The sequence below is a fragment of the Trichechus manatus genome, unplaced genomic scaffold, assembly GCF_000243295.1.
Source record: "Trichechus manatus latirostris isolate Lorelei unplaced genomic scaffold, TriManLat1.0 scaffold00030, whole genome shotgun sequence".
NCBI lineage: Eukaryota > Metazoa > Chordata > Mammalia > Sirenia > Trichechidae > Trichechus > Trichechus manatus.
The window spans coordinates 10,511,433-10,531,418 of record NW_004443966.1 but is presented as its reverse complement, the minus strand read 5'-3'; the positions used below and the strand labels follow the sequence as shown (position 1 = coordinate 10,531,418).

At 47.9% G+C, this 19,986-nt stretch overlaps 1 protein-coding gene across 1 annotated transcript in view; it reads right to left on the bottom strand.

Annotated features, from left to right (window-relative positions):
* Window positions 1–4,429: 4,429 nt before the first annotated feature.
* The window catches only part of ANKDD1A (ankyrin repeat and death domain containing 1A), a 39,872-nt gene continuing 24,315 nt past the window's right edge, over window positions 4,430–19,986 (bottom strand). Inside the window, 9 exon segments of the mRNA XM_023729720.1 lie at window positions 4,430–4,896; window positions 5,392–5,523; window positions 6,957–7,161; window positions 11,035–11,130; window positions 12,374–12,472; window positions 13,516–13,614; window positions 16,154–16,252; window positions 17,937–18,035; window positions 18,570–18,668. Coding sequence (XP_023585488.1) covers window positions 4,802–4,896; window positions 5,392–5,523; window positions 6,957–7,161; window positions 11,035–11,130; window positions 12,374–12,472; window positions 13,516–13,614; window positions 16,154–16,252; window positions 17,937–18,035; window positions 18,570–18,668 — 1,023 coding nt within the window. The 3' untranslated portion in view covers window positions 4,430–4,801.

The window sequence follows — 19,986 nt, the reverse complement described above, 5'->3', positions numbered from 1 at the left end:
CCCCCTTATGCACAGTTTCTCCTATTATTAACATCTTGCATTCTTGTGGTACATTTGTTACAGCTGATGAACTAAGGGGTCCTTATCGTTAACGATAGGGTCGCTCTGAGTCGGAATCGACTTGACAGCAACAGTTTTGGGTTTTGGTTTAAGGGGTCCTGGGTAGTGCAATCATTAAGCTCTTGACTGCTAACCCTAACATGCTAACCCTGCTAACTGAAAAGTTCCAGGTTCAGATCGACCGAGAGGCACCTCAGAAGAAAGGCCTGGCAATCTATTTCCAAAAAATCTAGCCACTGAAAACCCTCTGGAGCACAGTTCTACTCTGACACACATGGGGTCGCCATGAGTCAGAATCAGCTCCAAGGCAACTGTTGGTTGCTTGGTTGGTTGGCGGGTGGGCGGGCGTGTGGGTATTAACTAAGGTCCATAGTGTGCATTAGGGTTCACTCTTTGTGCCGTTCAGTCCGTGGGTTTTGACAAATGTATAATGTCATGTGTCCACCATTACAAGATCAAGTAGAACAGTTTCACTGCCCTAAAACTGCCCTGTGCTCCAACGGTGCATCCCTTCCCTTCCCCCCAGACTGAACCCCTGGCAACCACTCATCTTTTCACTGTCTCTATAGTTTTACCTTTTCCAGAACGTTGTATACTTTTAGTTTTGAGCAAGTAATATACTTACATATTCCAAAAATCAAAACGGTGTAAAAAGGTCTCATTGAGAACTCTTTCTCCCACCCCTGTCCCAGTCCAACTGCTCCCCAGCTCCTCCCACCCCAGAGAAACACTTTATATTAGTTGCTTACGCCTCTTTCTAATGGTATTTTTTTTTTTAATTGTGATTTAGGTGAAAGTTTACAGAGCAAATCAGTTTCTCATTAAACAGTTAATACACAAATTGTTTTGTGACATTGGTTGCCAACCCCACGATGTGTCAACACTCTCCCCTTCTCCACCCCGGGTTCCCTGTATCCATTCGTCCAGTTTTCCTGTCTCTTCCTGCCTTCTGGTCTTTGCTTTTGGGCTGGTGTGCCCATTAGTCCTGTACACATGATTGAACTATGAAGCACATCTCTCACATATGTTATTGTTGGCCCTTACAGACCTGTCTAATCTTGGCTGAAGGTTGAACTTCAGCAGTGACTTCAGTACTGAATTAAAAGGGTGTCCAGGGGCCAGACTCTCAGGGTTTCTCCAGTCTGTCAGACCAGCAAGCCCGGTCTTTGTGTGCGTGCGTGTGCGTGTGTGTGTGTGTGTGTGTGAATTTGAATTTTGTTCTACATTTTTCTTCCACCCTACCCAGGACCCTCTATTGTAATCCCTGCCAGAGTAGTCGTTAGTGGTAACCGGGCACCATCCAGTTGTTCTGGGCTCAGTCTGGTGGAGATTGTGGTAGTTGTGGTCCATTAGTCCTTTGGACTAATCTTTCCCTTGTGTCTTTGGTCGTCTTCATCCTCCTTTGCTCCAGCCAGGATGGGACCAGTAGATGTATCTTAGGTGGTCTAATGTTTATTTATGCAAGTATAAGCAAATATGAATATATTACTTCCTCCCTTTCTTACACAATTGGTAGCATACTCTATGCACTGTTGTGCACCTTGGTTTTTTTTTCACGTAACAATCTTTCCATAACGATACTTAGAAAGCATCCTCGTTCTTTTTTCACTGCTGAATAGTGAGTGTTCCGCTGTGCCGACGGACCATACTTTAGTTCACCAGCCCCCGTAGGTGGTCACTTGGGTTGTTTCCCATCTTTTGGTTTTTCAAACAATGTGGTGATAAATAAATTTGTGTATCTGTCATTTTGTGTGTGTGCAGGTTTATCTGGAGGATAAACTCCTATAAGGGGGATTTCTGGGTCAAATGGTAAATGTATTTATAATTTTGATAGGTAATGTTACATTGCCTCCTGGAAGAGTTCGGTACCACGGTGCACTCCCACCAGCAATGTGTGATAGCTGAAGCCCTTTCCAGCCCTAATGGTTGTTGTTCTGTCTCCTTTCCAGGTCTCCAGCCCAACTGCTAACTGTGTGGGGAGTTTTTCTAAGCTGTGGGATCCTAAGCTGGCCACAGCAAACCAAAAACCAAACCCACTGCCATCGAGTCGATTCTGACTCACAGTGCCCCTACAGGACAGAGCAGAACTGCCTCATAGGGTTTCCAAGGAGCGGCTGGTAGATTTGAACTACCCGACCTTTTGGTTAGCAGCCAAGGTCTTAACCAGTGTGCCACCAAGGCCACAGCAGGAAAGGTCAAGTTAGAAACAGCTTCCAGGCAGAACTTCTGGGTTGTCTTGCACAGACAGTCTCCACATTCTGTGAAACCAAGAAGCTTCCTAAGGGTCACAGGATATATCCCTGGAACCGCACTTTCTTACTGACGCAGCTGAGACCCGCAGTAACTTGTGCTTGTCCAGTATCTGGAAGCAAAGCTCTGGACTAGCTGTGCCGTCCAGTACAGTCACCACTGACCACAGGTGGCTGTTTAATTTCTAAACAGTTAAAATTTAATGTAATTAAAAATTCCATTCCTCAGTCCCCCTGGACACATTTCAAATGCTCAGTAGCCATATGTGGCTAGTGGCTACCATATTGAACAGCACACATATAGAATATTCCCATCACTGCAGAAAGTTCTATTGCATAGCACTGCTCCAGAGAGGAAACTCTTTGTATGGGGCTATTAAAAATGAGAAAAATAACAACTAAATGCAAAGTGTGATCCTGGATTGGAGAAAGGACATTAATGGCTCAACTGATGAAATCTGAATTAAGTCTGTAGATTAGTTAACAGTCTTGTATTCATGTTACTGTTTTGTGGTTGAAAATTGTAGTTATGTAAGATGTGAACATCTGGGGAAGCTCTGTGAAGGGTATTCAGAAATTCTTTGTGCTGTTTCTGCAACTTTTTTGTAAGTTTGAAATTATTTCAAAATGAAAAGTTAAACTTTTTTAAAATTGTAAGACAGGAGGTAAAAATGAAATTGCATGCCTCCTGGAGCTGTCAAAATATACAAATAAGTGTGTGAAGACGAACAGTTGTGGCCCAGCATTCAGAAAAGTAGTGAATGAGGTGTTGTTAGGTGCCTTCGAGTGAGTTGTAACTCATAGTGACCCCATGTGGCCAAGAAGAAAACTGCCTCATAGGGTTTTCTAGGCTGTAATCTTTATGGGAGCAGATCACCAGGTCTTTCTCCCCCAGAGCTTCTGGGTAGGTTTGAACCGTGGCTAATTCCAGTTTGACCCCCTGCTGAGAATTTGCATTTCTACCCCAGATATACTGAATCAGAATCTACATTTTAATAAGATCCCCAAGTGATTCTTATGTACACATAAGATCTTGTTAAAATGTAACAAGATCCCTAGGTGATTCTTGTGTGTACAGACGATGTATTACACAAGAATCACCCAGGGATCTTATTAAAATGTAGGTTCTTATGTATACATTATGCATACAGGTGATTCTTATCTGAACACAAGATCTTGTTAAAATGTAGATTCTGATTCAGTATATCTGGAGTGGAAATGCAAATTCTTAGCTGGGGGTCAAACTGGAATTAACCAAAATGTATCATTTTGATAGGTAATGTTAAATCGCCTCCTGGAATTAACCAGTTTGAAGCCCTGGTTTCAACCGCCAACCTTCCTTAGCAGCAGAGCTCTTAACCGGTGCTCCCCCAGGGCTCCTTAGTGAACGAGGTAAGCGGGGTCCATTCTGCAAGTGATGGTTGGAGCCCTTTTGTCAGCATGGGGTGGGAGGAATGGTGGGTATGGAAGCTGGTCCTACCAACTGATTAGCGGTGTAACCTGGGCAGGCTGCTTATCCTCTCTGAGCCTCGGTGTCCTCTCTGTCAAAATGCCCCACGCCCCTCAAGGGAATGCTGTGAGGCTCTGAGGAGGTGATGGAGGTGAAGGTGAGCTTAGAGCGGTGGGAAGGGATTAGCTGTAAACCAACCAGGCCCCTGGACCAATGACTGTACAGAAGATTACAAACATTTGCCTGTTGGTCACTGCATGACCCGCTGTTTCAGTGGAAGCAGCTGGAGGTTGGTTAACAGTGTTTTGTTGTTTGGGTTTTTTTTAAGCCCTTAAAATGGTGGTCATCAACTGTTTAGGTGGCCCCACATTCTGAGGTCCCAGGTCGGCCCCCTCCAGTTACCTGGCTGTGCACCTCCTGGGAGCACTGGGGTCTGCACTGGCTTTCTTCCTGATGCTTTCTGCAAAAGACAAGAGTCCTGGTGCCTTGTATTGCCTGAACTCTCCCTCTCAGGGCAGGTATTATGTTTTAATGGCCTGCCAGAGACTGTGCTAAAAGATGCAACAACAATACTGAAGAAAATTTTGGAAAAAGGGAAAAAAAAATCACCCCTAATTCCCCCACCCTTAGATTTCCTGCCCTTGTCCCCATGCAGTCTGTCTTTGTTCCTCATGCCTGTGGCAGCTGTGGAGTAGCCACCAGGCTGGGGGCTCTTCCTTCCCCCCTCAATCGTATGCTGTGTTTCCTTGCTACCTCATCACTAAGGTAAGCTTCCTAACCAGCAATGACTATCTAATGGCTCACCTGTGGTTGCCCCATAATGCACCATGTTGATGACCATTACGATGTTGACGGCTTTTTCATCACGAGCCAATTTTGTTCTCAATGAGAGATTAGTGAGGGACACTTTATCCTGTCTCCCTGATGGCTCCACGGTATGCCTTGAGTCCCAAATCAGGCCTTCCTGATCAGCAGACTCATGGGTTTTGGTGGCCTCGGACATTTTACTTAACCAATTCTGACTGGTTCAAGTCATATTAATCTAGAACTGGTCCATATATCTTAATATTTGTGAAAATATAAAAATATTTAAAATATTGTGAAGAAGTCTGAAGGCTGTTCCAGCTTTATTGCAAACTGGAAAGAAAGAAAGAAAAAATCAAAGCATAGAGAGCTGTCAGTGGCTCTGGGGCTGTGACGGTCATAGGGATCATCTGGGCCAACACCCCCACTGCACAGATGGGAAAACCAAGGCCAGAGGCACTGTGGTTTGCCCAAGGCTCTACCTTCAGTTCCAGGAGGCAGGACTACCCATTGCCGTCGAGTCAATTCTGACTCATAGTGACCCTACAGGACAGAGTAGAACTGCCCCATAGAGTTTCCAAGGAGCAGCTGGTGGATTTGAACTGCTGACCTTTTGGTTACCAGCCAAACTCTTAACCACTATGCCACCAGGGCTCTGGCAGCAGGACTAGGACCAGGAATGTAGAAAGTCAAGAGTTGGCCTCACTGCACTGTGGTCTGAGAAGCCTTTCATGGGCCAAGCCCATTCCAGTGGGGCCATGTGGCTCCCCAACCCTAGCTGGGGCCCGGCACTGCCCTGAGCGGGAGCCGGGCTGAACACACTCTTACCAGCCAGGTCCCTCCTGCCAATGGCCACAAGGCCCTGGAACGGCGCTTTGCTGGGGTTCTCGCCGCCTACGCCCACACCATGCAGCCAGATGAGCGGCATCCGGTGGCCGTGCTCCCGGTAGCTCTTGGTGCCTGAGGATGATGAGGGGAGAAAGGGAGGGAGAAGGCGGAAGCCAGGCCACCTCGCCACAGCCAGGTCTGAGCCCGTGTCTATGCCACCCCATGGCCTCCTGAATGCCCAGGTGGGAGAGAGAGGCCAGGGCTCCCTTCACCAGGCCCTCTTGGATGCCTCGGAACTCAGCCCGGAGGTGGGTGAGGGGAAGAGAGGAGCTGCCTTTCAGACGGGGTGGGGCAGGGGCTTTGTGTCAGGGCGTCTAGAACCTCCGCAACCCCAGGCCTTCTCCTAAACATTCACCATCGCCCCATTAATGTCACTCTGAAGAGAGAACTCGCATTCATTTCTGTGGTACCATGATGCCCACGATTGTACACTTTATCTATTTGGCTTCTCAAATAATCTATGCTTTGCATGCTACTGGAGCCCTGGTAGCACAGTGGTTAAGCGTTCAGCTGCTAACCAAAAGCTCATCAGTTCGAATCCACCAATCGCTCCTTGGAACCCATACGGGGCAGTTCTGCCCTGTCATATAGGGTCACTGTGAGTCAGAATCAACTCAATGGCAATGGGTTTTTGTTTTTTGGGGGTTGCATGCTATTGGCCCTAGTTTACAAGTGAGAAAACTGCTCAGTCAGAGACAGAGCTGGCTATGTTCTTCCCTCTGCACTAGGGGGCCTCAACATTGACTGCTCTTTGGAAATACAAATACTGACACCTTGGTCCCACCCCCAGCGGTTCTAATGTACTTGGGTCTGGGTGCAACCTAGGTACTGAGGTTTGTTAAAGCTTCCTGAATGATTTCAGTGTGCAGCCATGTTTGGAAACTGTTGCTCACAGTTAACCCCGTGGTAGGGGTTAACTTGTTATTAAACTCTGTGACTAGGTCTGCTCTCCAGGCTGGGCTTTCCCCGTGGTAGGGACACAGATGTGCTCGGGGACAGCCACCAGGTCCAGGTAAGTCCATTCACTGCCTCCTCTGACTTTCTGTGTCTTGCTCTGGGCCCTTAGCAGGCACTTACTCATGGTGCTACCCTTGACAGGGCAGTTTTCTTTGGTCCAGATTGTGGGCTTGTAGACGGTGGAGCCTGTTTGACTTGTTCTCACGTATGGTGCCGGGCACTGTGTTACACACCTGATGTACTACAATGAGGAGATGAGTGACCTGCTGGAAGCTACACAGCTGGGCACGGGTAGACCTGCCTCCCGCACAGCTCTGTCGGACTTGGGCCCAGAGTCTCAAACATCGAGCCATGCTGCCGCTCTTTATACCCCAGCACCTAGCCCAAGGCCTTCAGATAAGTACGTGGTGACGGCGGGAGCTTAATGTGGCTGGGCTGTGGGTTACATAGGCTCTTTCCCCAGAAGCAGAGAAAACTGAACACACCTCAAGCACCCCCACTCCTCTGCTCAGCTGGGTGATCTGGGATGGGAAGAGGCAAGGTGGTACCTGTCCACTGTTGCTCGATGGCGTGGACGTGGGCCTCAGTGAACTCCCAGGAATATGCCAGCTTCTTCCACTCATCGGGCCGCAGGTGCCTGGAGGCTAGTCGCCACAGCACGGAGCGCAGCTACTGCGTCTCCTGCCAGTGGTCCTGCTTAAAGGTCAGGCTCTTTCCAGAAGGGTCACTGGGGTCCCTGTATGAGAGGTGGTCCTGTGGGGCAGATCCCAACGGTGCAGAAGCCGTCTGGGGGAAATCCCTGCCCAGCTCACCCTCATGATCCTGGATGTGGGCAATGCAAGGTCAGGGCCCTGTTACCTATTACGGACTCTACTGGGCAGCCTGGAACTGGAGTTGTCATGGGTCTGGGTTTCTGACTCCATGCCTTGCCTTGACCTCTGGAACCCAAGCTGCTCACACTGTTCCTCCACCCCGAATTCCTTTCCTCACCTCCCTGCCCCTCAGCCCCATTGCCACAGTCGACAGACCACCCACATGCTGCCTCTTCCCAGAAGCTTTCCCACTTCCTCTGGTCAGATGCCTCCCTTTTTTCTGTGTTCTAACAGCATGGATATCAACAGAGTTGCCTCAGCAGCTGTGGCCCAAACCAGGCAGCTCAAGAATCAGGCACTAGACTTGTTGAATTCCAGCAAGTAGTCAAGCAACCTGTGGTTGTTGTTGTCAGGCGCCATCAAGTCGATTCCAACTCATAGCAACCTTATGTAGTACAGAACGAAACACTGCCTGGTCCTGCACCATCCTCACAGTCGCTGTTATGCTTGAGCCCATTGTTGCAGCCACTGTGTCAGTCCATCTCGCTGAGGGTCTTCCTCTTTTATGCTGACCCTCTACTTTACCAAGTATGATGTCCTTCTCCAGGGACTGATCCCTCCTGATGACACGTCCAAAGTATGTGAGACATAGTCTCGCCATCCTTGCTTCTAAGGAGCATTCTGAGTAAAGCAACCTGGGTGAGGTTAAAGAACTCTTTCTACCCTTAGAAGTACCATATAATCCAGCAATCCCACTCCTTGGAGTATATCCTAGAGAAATAACAGCCGTCACACAAATAGATATATGCACCCCCATGTTCATCGCAGCACTGTTCACGATAGCAAAAAGATGGAAACAACCTAGGTGCCCATCAATGGGCAAATGGATAAATAAATTATGGTGTATCCACACAGTGGAATACTACCCAACGATAAAGAACAACAATGAATCCATGAAACATCTCATAACATGGAGGAATCTGGAAGGCATTATGCAGAGTGAATTTAGTCAGTAGCAAAAGGACAAACACTGTATGAGACCACTATTACAAGAACTCAAGAAAAGGTTTAATCACAGAAGAAAACATTCTTTGATGGTCACGAGGGTGGGGAGGGAGGGAAAGGGGTATTCACTAACTAGATAGTAGACAAGAAGTATCTTAGGTGAAGGGAAGGACAACACATACTATAGAGGAAGTCAGCACAACTGGACTAAACAAAAAGCTAAGAAGTTTCCTGAATACAAGCAAACACTTTGAGGGACAGAGTAGCAGGGGTGGGGGTCTAGGGGTCACGCTTTCAGGGGACATCTAAGTCAACTGGCGTAACAAAGTTTACTAAGAAATTGTTCTGCATCCCACTTTGGTGAGTGGTGCCTGGGGTCTTAAAAGCTAGCGAGCAGCCATCTAAGATGCATCAATTCGTCCCAACCCACCTGGAGCAAAGGAGAATGAAGAACACCAAAGACACATGGAAAATATTAGCCCGAGAGACAGAAAAGGCGACATAAACCAGAGACTCCATCAGCCTGAGACCAGAAGAACTAGATGGTACCTGGCTACCACCAATGACCGCCCTGATGGAGCAGGAGAAAAGTGGGGTGCAGAACTCAAATTCTAGTAAAAAGACCAGACTTAATGGTCTGACTGAGACTGTAGGGACCCTGGAAGACATGGCCCCCAGACTCTCTGTTGGCCCAGAGCTGAAACCATTCCCGAGGCCAACTCTTCAGACAAAGATTAGACTGGACTATGGGACATAAAATGATACTTGTGAGGAGTGTGCTACATGAGACTTAAATGGGCAGCTCCTGTCCAGAGGTGAGATGAGAAGGCAGACAGGGTCAGGAGCTGGTTGAATGGACACAGGAAATCCAGGGTAGAAAGGAGGAGTGTGCTGTCACAGTACAGGGAGAGCAACTAGGGTCACATTGCAATGTGTGTATAAATTTTTGTATGAGAAACTGACTTGAATTTTAAACTTTCACTTAAAGCACAATAAAAAAATAAAAACTCTACCCAAAGCAGGCAATAAAATGAGAGGTGACGAAAGAATTATGTAATAGTATAAATTAAGCCCTGGAGAGCCTAAGCCATGGGTTCTGGTTGTTAAAAGGTGCAGGGTGAGACACCTGGTGTCTGTAACAACAATTCTTGCATCCTGGTCAACAGTCTCTGGCCAGTAATCTATGATGTCAACCACTAGGCAAGCTGGGCTCTTACCTGGGGAGATTAAACTGTTCCCTTAGGCAGTGTTCTCAGCCTTGTCTGTACACTGGAATCATCTGGGAGGCTTTAGGAAGTACTGATGCCAGGATCCCACCCCAGAGATTCTGATTGAGCTGGTCTGGGGTGTAGGGGGAGGACCTTTAAACACTGAAGCTGTTTACAATTAAGTACAAAGATGAGTCAGTTAATCAAACTCTTAGTATTGATATTTTGGTGTTAAGAGTAATCTGTCATATGTAAAGGGTTGTAATGTTAAAGAGAATACAGCCTATCAGTGGAAGATAATATGATTTCTATTGAAATTTGCTATTGCACAACTGACTTTGGAATTGTGCTTTTTATTGAGGGGTAAGGGAAGTATCCTAAGTTTGTAAACAATATCGGAATGTTTAAGATATTTTAGATTCACTTTATTTATAGGTTTGATTTATTGGATTTACTATGATAATTTAAGAATTTAGGAAGCATCTGAAGTGCTTAGAAAGAAAATCTATTATTCATTTAGTTTAAAATGTTTAAGGTAGTTTAATTAAGTTTAAACATGGGACCAATTGTCAGTCAAAGGCTTCCCTTGATTTACCAGCTGTATAAAAAGAATAAGATTTATAAAATTGAATTTAAAAGTTTAAGGAAGACTAGGTTTTTACATATGTAACTTAATATTAATTTTAAAAACCAAAGTAAATGCAAAAATTATTTTTTGTTTATGAAAACAACTAACCAAAAACTCGTCGTCATTTAGTCGATTCCAACGCATAGTGACCCTATGGGACAGAGTAGAACTGTCCCATAGGGTTTCCAAAGAGCACGTGGTGGATTCGAACTGCCGACTTCTTGGTTAGCAGCCATAGCTCTTAACCACTACAAAGGACGCTAAAAAAAACTCCCCCATCCCACCTCTAATTGCCTACAACACGAATAGCAAATTGGTGACCTTATATGTGGTCATCATCTTTCCTAGTCCCATAGCAGACATCACTAATCGATTCCAGAATGCTTTCCTTCTGCCTGAACTGACAGGGATGGATTACCCAATAAGCTAGGTACACATGGGCTTATTTGTGTTTACTTACTAATGTGTAGTGCACAACTTCACCTGTTTTTCACCATGTGAAACTGTGCACTACACATTAGTAAGTAAACACAGTAAACCTGTGTGTTCCTTGCTTACTATAATCCTGGGCATACTGGTTAATCCACCCCTGCCTGAACACAACATCCCAAGCAGCATTTCCACTCACCTGCAGGCGGCGTGAGGCAGAAGCGACTTGCCACCTCTTTATTCATGCAGGCATGTACACACTCATTCGTTCACGTGTGCATTCATTCATTCACTCATCAACCAGGAGTTACAGAAGGATCCAGGAGTATTTCCACAGGGGCAAGGGCCTCAGCCAGCCTAGTTTCAGTGTGGTTTGGATGCTCACCCATCTCCAGAGCCTCACAAACCTTGGGTGGTAGGTAAGGCAGGGACTATGACCCATGAGGAAACTGAGGGGCCCCAGAATTGGTCAGGGCTGGGGTTCAAGGTCCGATCTGCAGCCCCTGCTTGGCCTCGTAGAGAGACTGGGTGCGGGGCCCCATACCTTCTGCCAGCTGTAGAACCGATCAGCCTTTATGATCATGTCCACCAGGCTGACGTGGTTACTGCGGGCAGCCACTGCCAGGGCGGTTTTTCCTTGCTGCAAGTAAGGAGTGAAAAGAAGCAGCAGCATCACCAGGCGTTCCTAGAGGAGGGGTGTGGGGTGGCCTCTAGCACTGGCTACAGGCCCTCCGACTCAAAGGAAGTGGTTTCCAACAGAAAAGTCATACATAGAATAAGGTAGTGATTTTAGCAACCACCCCTTGTGTTTCTTCTAGAATGCAGGAAGCTTTCGAGTCTGAACTTCAGTCAGTGTTGTACTTCAACATCCCCCTGTAAGATTTCTCAGATGAAGAAACCAGAGCCCAGAGAAGGGGGCTTGGGCTTATTAAGTCATGTTTGCCCACCTTGCCTCAGGCTTCTGGAGTCCCTGGGGGGTGCATTGGTCAACGCACTCAGCGGCTAACTGAAAGGTTGGAGGTTTGAGTCTACCCAGAGGCACCCAGGAAGAAAGCCCTGGGGATCTACTTCTGAAAAATCAGCCATTCCAAAAACCCTCCAGGGCACAGTCCTACACTGACAGACGTGGCGTCACCATGAGTGAAAATCAACTCGATGGCAGCTGGTTTGCTTTGGTTTTCCTCAGGCCCCCAGACCTCCAGCGTGCAGCCAGCCTCGGCCACCTCCAGGGACCTTCGATGAGAAGGGAAGCTCCTCTTTGCATTTGGCCAGCTCAACGCCTGCCGGGGAGTCCCCTCCCATGTCCAGCCTCAGGCCCTGCTCCTTGCCCTTCTCAGTTTTATCCCTCTGTCCCAGGGTGGGCTTGTCTGGGCCACGTGTACAAGCGCCCTTCCCCTCAGGAGCCTGTGACCTCCCCAACCTCAAGGAACCCAAATCTTCAGCTCCTCTCCCGTCCTCTGGCCTGCCGAGGAGGTAGCCACCCGAGCGGCACGATGACCCGGCAAGCTTCTCCCCACCTGCCCCACGTGTACGGGGTGTGGAGTGGTGGTGTGTTGTATCTCCATCCCCCCCCCCCCCCACCCCCACCACCAGGTGACTCGAGGAGCTCACAGTCTGATGACAGGCATGAAACAGAAAACAGCCAAACCACAGACCCAGACCAGCAGAAGGGCCAAGTGCTGAGGGACCTCAGAGGAGAGAGCGCAGGGGGTGGAGGGGCAGGAGGGCTTCCTGGAGGAGGCTACATTTGCGCTAGTATATAAACGGATAAAGAGGCCTTGAACACTCGGACAGGGAGTATGGAGTAGGCATTCGCATCAGGGCCTTTTCCAAAGAGGGAGCCATGGAAGCTTGAAAGGGAGACGAGGGGTGAGCAGAGGTACCTTCTCTCTCATGTGTAAGTTAGCCCCAGCGACAAGGAACATCTCTGCTGTGTCCTGCCGGGCATGCTCGGCGGCGAGGTGCAGGGGCGTCTGCCGCCTCTGGGGAAGAAGTGGAGGGCACAGGTGAGCAGAAAAGCATGTAGGGGTGACCTGTGGCTCAAGCCAGGCCAAGACCAAAGTAGGGAGACTCCCAACTGGGCCTTAGCAAAGTTTCTGTAAGAAGCTGGGGGTGGGGGCTGGGTTTAATCATAAATACAATACTCACCAGAGAAGACTTGGAGAACACGGAAAAGAAGAAAGAAAGAAATAGAAAGAAAAACTACTCACTAGCCCACCACTCTAAGTCAACCCCGTAATTTCTTCTAGTCTTCTCTCTAACGCAGAATTTTTTGCTTTGCTGGTTTTATATATTTGAGATCGTCCTGTATATACATTTTGCATCCTATTTTTCTACCTAACACTTTACATGTTTTATAAACTCTGATAAACACTGTTTTTAAGAGCTCCATAATACCCTCTCTGTGTGTGTTGTAGTTTATCTAACCACTTCTCTATTATTAAATATTAGGGTCATTTTCAAATAGAGTTCTGATAAATACATTGCAATGAACATCTTTTCGCATGAAGTTTTTGATATATTTCTTGAGGCTCAATTCCTAGAAATGCAAATAACATTTCGAAGGTATGTGCTCTATTCTGCCAAATTGCTTTCTACTCCCAGTGCTTGTGGGTTCCATAGTCTTGCCAGCCCTGAGTTTCATATGACTGGAGGATGGATTGTGGGGACAGGGATTTCAAAGGGCTCCTGGCTGACCACAACTTCAGGACTCAGCAGCCACTTTGTTACACAAGACTGCCCCAGTCACCCCTGCCCTGGGAATTTTCCTAAGGAAAAAAAATCAAAGGAAAAGGTTAAAGGAAGATGTCCCGTGCAGTGTTATATATATCACGACAAAAACTTGGAAACAACCAAAGGGTTCAAAATAGGGAAGTGGTTAATAAAATGATGCTACCTTTAACAAACATTCAAACAGCTTTTTAAAGACTGAAAAAGCAATTCCTCGAGTTGGGGCCAAGCCCGGCCCATCTGGCAAGCTGACCAGAGGTTCCCTAGGGGCCAGGATGGTTGCTGAGCCACTTACATTGTCGGTGGCATCCAGGTCACTCTGGGTGTCAATGAGGAGCTGCACCAGGGCTGGGCAGTTGTGCCTCACAGCGAGGTGTATGGGAGAGGCGCCCTTCTGTGGGGACAGACAAACAGATCACGATCGCCCAGCTGCAGGGTGGTGCAGGGAGGTGGGAGTAGGAGGGGTATGGGCTTCTATGTTTGGCCCTTGTCGCTTCTCAGCCTACATGGGTGGCCTGAGGCATTTACAGCCCTAAAGCTTGAATCCTTGGAGCCCAGAACTGATCCTCCAGGTGGGTGGGAACCTGAAGAGCCAAGTTTGAGACCTTGCTGTGCCAGGGACTTGCTGTGTGACCTGAGGCAAGCCACCTCCCTCCTCTGGTGCTCTTCATCTGGCAAGCAGTGTTTGCTCAGGTCCCTTCTAGCAACACCTGAAGGTTCTCTGCTGTCTTGTTGGATCCACACAGCAACACAGGAAGTATAGAGGCTGGCATTCTTATTAGTACTCTCACCTTACAAACGGAAACACAAAGGTTCAGAAAACGTAAACCACTTGCTCCAGAGCACATAGTTAATAAGGGCTGTGTCTCATTGGACCTTCTACCCCCAGCAACTTGGTAGGTGCCTAATAACTAAGTATGAAATGAAGAAATGAGAGCCAGCGGGACCAGAGCAGACATCTCACTCCAAGTTCAGTGCTCTTCCTAGACCTCTCTCAAGGCTGGAGGAGGCCACCCCCAATTGTCCCCTGTGGTCCCCTGAGTGTAAGTGACAAAGTGGAGATGCTGCCGCAGCATCTCCCATCTCCAGACAATGTGGTGACACAAATACTAGGGAATGGTGCACAGCCAGTAAACTTGATGGCGTGGATCTGTATTTGTTGTGGAAAACACCCTCATATATTGAATATAAAAAGAGTAAAGAACAGTTGTTACAATCGCAAACACACACACACATCGTAGGAACTCTATATATGTTAGGAAGACTTAGACCTTTTATCTGTGATTCCAGTTTGTCATTTGGCTTTTGACTTTGCTTACAATCTCTCTCTCTCTCTTTTTAATAAATTAGTCTCATTTAAATAATCCATTTTTTATTCTGAGATTATGTCCTTCCTACTTTTATGGGTAAAATATATATATATTTATGAAGTTATAATGATAGGACATGATAGTTGCTTTGTCAGTTTCTTAAAAACATTTTTATTGACAAATAATTCACGTATCATACAATTCACTATTTTAAAGTGTATGATTCAATGTATATACTTAGTATCTGCACATGTATTGGCAACCATCACTACAGTCAATTTTAGAACCTTTACATTCCTCAGAAAGAAACCCCATACCCTTTAGCTATCAACCATATCCCCAGATCTCCCAAGCCCTAAGCAACCACTAATCTACTTTGTGTCTGTATAGATTTGCCTGTTCTGAACACTTTATATAAATGGAATCATACAATATGTGGTCAGTTGTAACTGGCATCTTTTATTTAGTACAATGTTTTCAAGGTTTATCCATGTTGTAGCATGTATCAATATGTCATTCTTTTTTATGGGTGAGTAATATTCCACTGTATGGATATACCAAAAAACTCATTGGCAGTAGAGTCGATTCTGACCATAGCAATCCTATAGAACAGGGTAGAACTGTCCCGTAGGGGTTCCAAGGAGCAGCTGGTGGATTCGAACGGTCAACCTTTTGGTTAGCAGCCGAGTTCTTCATCACTGCACCATTAGCAAAAAAGAGGAAGACCCTTAACCAGATGGACTGACACGGTGGCTGCAACAATGGGCTCAAGCATAACAATGATTGTGAGGATCACGCAGGACCAGGCAGTGTTTCGTTCTGTTATACACAGGGTTGCTATGAGTCAGAACCGACTCAACGGCACCTAACAACAACAACAACATGGACATACCACATTTTGTTTATCCATTAATCAGCTGATGGACATTTGGGTTGTTTCCATCTTTTGGCTATTATGATTAATGCCACTATAGACATTTGTGTACAAGATTTTGTGTGGACATATGTTGTCATTTCTCTTGGGTATATTTGTAGGAGTGGAATTTTCGCATCAGATGATATAATAACTCTAACTTTTTGAGAGTATCGGCTCTACTGACTCCCACGCTGGAGGCAACCAAACAATAGCGTTTTCCTCATTTTATCCAGCGGGAATAATATAGCCCCCACAGACGAGGAACCAGAGGCTAAGCAGCTTGCCCAAGGTCATTCAGTTCATGAATGGCAGTGCTAAAGCTCAGAGCCAGGCTGCCCGACACCAAAGTCCATGTCTTAGCTACAAGGCTATACTGTTTCCTGTGTACCAAACATATTATAATAGGAAAAAATTTAACAGCTTAGAGGGTACTGCTATCTGTAATATAAAAGAACATCAATAAGACCCAATGGCTAACTGAGTGGAGAATACAGATAATCCACTTGGGAGGAAATGCAAGCTTGGTTTCTAATCCTGTTCCAGCTAGAACATTGCTCACTCTCCCAGGTGTTGCCAACTCTGCTAGTCCTGGCCCCATCCCAACACCAAGGGCCCGAAGTGCCTGTCCTTCCTTGCTGTGCTTCACCAGCAGGATCACTGGAAGACTTTCCAGTGGAGACCCCCTTCAATCTAGGCCCCACACTTACATGATCAGCCACGTTGGTGCAGCCTCCTGCGTGGATGAGGGCCCGGGCCACGTCCTCGGAGCCACCGAGGGCCGCGTAGTGAAGGCAGCTCAGCTTTTTCTAGAGGGAAACAGGCATCAGTGCAATGCCATGAGGACCCCTCACAACAGGGTTTACAGAGCACTTGGGGCTTCATCATTCCCTTTGAGTCTCACAACCACCCTTGGACTATTATCCCCATTGAACCCTGAGACTGGAGACATCAAGGATTTGGAGGCACAAGTAAAAGGACTCAGGAGGTTCCTGGGACTCAGGACTTTCAGTTTTAAAATCAGGATAGAATGGGGCAAACCAGGATGAGTTGGTCACCCTACAAAAGTCCCATCAGAGAGTGCACAGGGTGGGTGGGAATCAGTCCACCTCCAGTGGGAAACGCCGTCACTTTGGGCTTTCCCCTCTTCAGAGACCCTGCTGCATGACACCTCAATGGGGGGGATCTGGTGTCAAAATGGAAGGTAGCCTCTGCCAGAAACCTCCAGCCAAGTCTGGGCCATGAGGCCCAGTGCGTGGGCAGCTCCAACCCCCAGGACCACCCAGCTGGGCATGACCTTCCCCCACCCGCCTCCATCGCTGCTACTGTTAGGGAGGTGGCCATGTCATTTCACTTTCTTGCCCCCCTCTCCCAGTTCCTAATACCCTGCTGGGCAGAGAGAAGGGGACTTGCTCACCAAGGAGCAACACAGTGCTGAAGAAGGGCAGTAGCTAGTTGCCCTGGGGCGGTCGCTTCCCCAGGGGAGTTTTGCAAATTAAGTGTTTTGTGACTTATAAACTATTATTTACATTCAGGGGGATTTAATGCTGGCAATATTGAATTTACATTTGCCATTTTGCTATTTATTCTCTGTATGTCTTCTATCTTTTTGGTTCTTCCTTGACTGCCTTCTTTTGTATTACATAAATATTTGTAGCACGTCATTTTAATTCCTCTGTTGATTTTTAAGCTATATTTTGCTATTATTATTGAAATTTACAAGACATAAAAATTTCCAGCCCCTGAAGCCATTCAACAAGCCAAGAAAAGTTATTTGTCACTGATTTCAAAAGACAGCCTTTACCTAAAGAGAAGTCACAATCCTCCTTTCCAGGAGAATTTCTAACATCAGACCTGAGGAGCGCAAGGGTGAGGGAGAGAAGCCCATCCCAGGGTCATGCCCCAGGCCCCAGCTCTGTGGGCTCGGATGGCTACGGCACAGGTGGGCCTCCACGTAAAAGGACCCTCCACCGCTGGCCGCGGCACACCGTCCAGGCCAGGAGTTCCACAGTCAGGGAAACAGGCTTTTGAGACTCAGCTTCCCTTCTTCCCAGTTCTGTGACCCTGAGAAAGCCACTGAAGCTCTCTAAGCGTCAGTTTCCTTGTCTATAAAATGGGGGATATTTTTATGAGGCAACAGACATGAAGGGGCTTTGTCACCTATCAAGTGCCAGACAAGAAGAAGACAGTACCAAGAGGTATTGAGTCGCTGCTATGTCCTGGGCCCTGGGCTAGGTATTCAATCCTCACAGCCATGTAAAAAATAAGCACATATCAATCCCATTTTATGGTTGGGAAACAATGCTCAGAGAGGTTAAGTAACTTGCCCAAGGTCACAGAGCTCAGCAGTGGAGAAGCCTGGACCAGAACCTGGGCTTGCTGCCTCGAAGCCTCTATTCGCTCAACATTCAGGAATCGCTGTGGCAGTTACTGCTGCCACGGTTCTGGCTTGGTGGCCAAGGGCAGATGGCGGGCACGAGGAGGCCTGGCTACCTGGGTGAGGGCATTCACGCAGCTCCCAGCCCTGAGGAGGATGTGCACGCAGGCAGGGTGGATCCCTTCAGCAGCAGCGTTCAGGGCAGTCAGGCCCTCCTGAAACATACAGGGTTGAGGGCAAAGCCCGAGGTGAGAGGACGCCCCTAGCATGGCTCCGGGGGTTTGAGTTCTCAACAGCTCTTCTACCGAGGACCATGACCTTGAGCTCCACCCTGGTTTTCTCACTTTGTGGAGCACGTGGTACATTCCCTCCACACCTCTGCTCATGTTCTCCTCACCTGTCAAGCCGCCTCACCCCTGCTCTCCACCCATTCCCTCCTCCTCCAGGAAGCCGTCCCTGCCCATCCTGGCCATGGTGACTTCACTTCTTTGAGCACACACTATGCGTATCCCTTCTTGGTAATCGTCACGCCCGATGCCCCTCTGGCCCCAGAGCCTTGTCTTTTCCTGGTGGCTGCTAGTCAGGGAACATGTCTTCAGCATCCTGGCTTTGGGGTCTCCACAAGGGGGAAATCAGACTGCGCTATGGGCTGTGAGTTTCTCAAAGGCAGGGAGCAAGTGAGTGTCACATGTCTCTGCACCCCCAGGCCAGAGCCTGGAAGGGTGGCCAGCCTGCAGCGGGTGACTCACTGCGTTCTGCTCCTCCAGGTCCAGCCCGAGATCCACCAGTCGCTGCAGCCCAGCCACGTGGCCCCGGCCGGCCGCCAGGTGAAGGGCTGTGCTCCCCTCCTGCAGGGAGAAGGGCTCCTGAGGGGTTGGCGGAATCACAGATGCTCACAGGCCCTGAGGCCCGTCTAGACCCACCCCCTCATGTTGTAGACTCAGAAGCTGAGGTCCGGAGCACAAAGTGACATGCCCAGGGTCACAGCACAGACCCATGATGAGCCCAGCCTGGCACTCTGAGGCAGTGCTGCCCTGCCCCTGAGAACTGTGCCAAGAACTACAGCCAGGGGCACTTTCAGGGGCCACGTCCTCGTCTCTTTCTTTAAGCATCAAGGCAGGCACATTGCTTTGAAAAACAAAAACAAAATAAAAACTGACTTTCCATGCTCCTGTGTAAAGCCAGTCCCTCCTCCGGCACACTCTCCCTTCTCAAGGACGTGGCTCCGGGTGCTCTCCCCTGTGCTCAGCTGGTCCCAGGCAGCTGCCTGGCCCAGTCACTCACCCCCTCTTCACTTAGCATAACGTTTTCAAGGTTCATCTCTTCGCTCAAGATATTCACTTCTCACTGAGGCCTACCCTACCCATACAGTTTAAAACGGACACTCTCACCTCGTGTATCCTGGCCCCCCACCTTGTTCTGCTTGCTTTTCTCTCCCATACTTATCACCTGCTAACATATTACCTAATGCACTTGTATGCCAGGCTTCCTGTTCACTGTCTGGCTCCCTTTGCTAGAACCTAAGCACTTCACTACTGGACCAGTAAGCGACATTATGATAAATGGAGAAAAGACGGAAGTTGTCAAGGATTTCGTTTTACTTGAATCCACAATCAACACCGTGGAAGCAGCAGTCAAGAAATCAACCAACGCATTGCACTGGGAAAATCTGCTGCAAAAGACCTCTCTCTTTAAAGTGTTAAAAAAAGCAAAGATGTCACTTTAAGGACTAAGATGGGCCTGACCCAAGCCATGGTGTTTTCAATCGCCTCCTATGCATGTGAAAGCTGGACGATGAATAAAGATGACCGAAGAAGAATTGATGCCTTTGAATTGTGGTGTTGGTGAAGAATACCGAATATACCATGGACTGCCAGAAGAAGGAACAAATCTGTCTTGGAAGAAGTACAGCCAGAATGCTCCTTAGAAGCAAGGATGGCGAGATTCATTTCACATACTTTGGACATGTTCTCAGGAGGGACCAGTCCCTGGAGAAGGATATCATGCTTGGTAAAGCAGAGGGTCAGTGAAAAAGACGAAGACCCTCAACGAGATGGATTGACACAGTGGCTGCAACAATGGGCTCAAGCATAACAACGATTGTGAGGATGGCGCAGCACCAGGCGGTGTTCCGTTCTGACGCACGGAGGGTCGCTATGAGTCAGA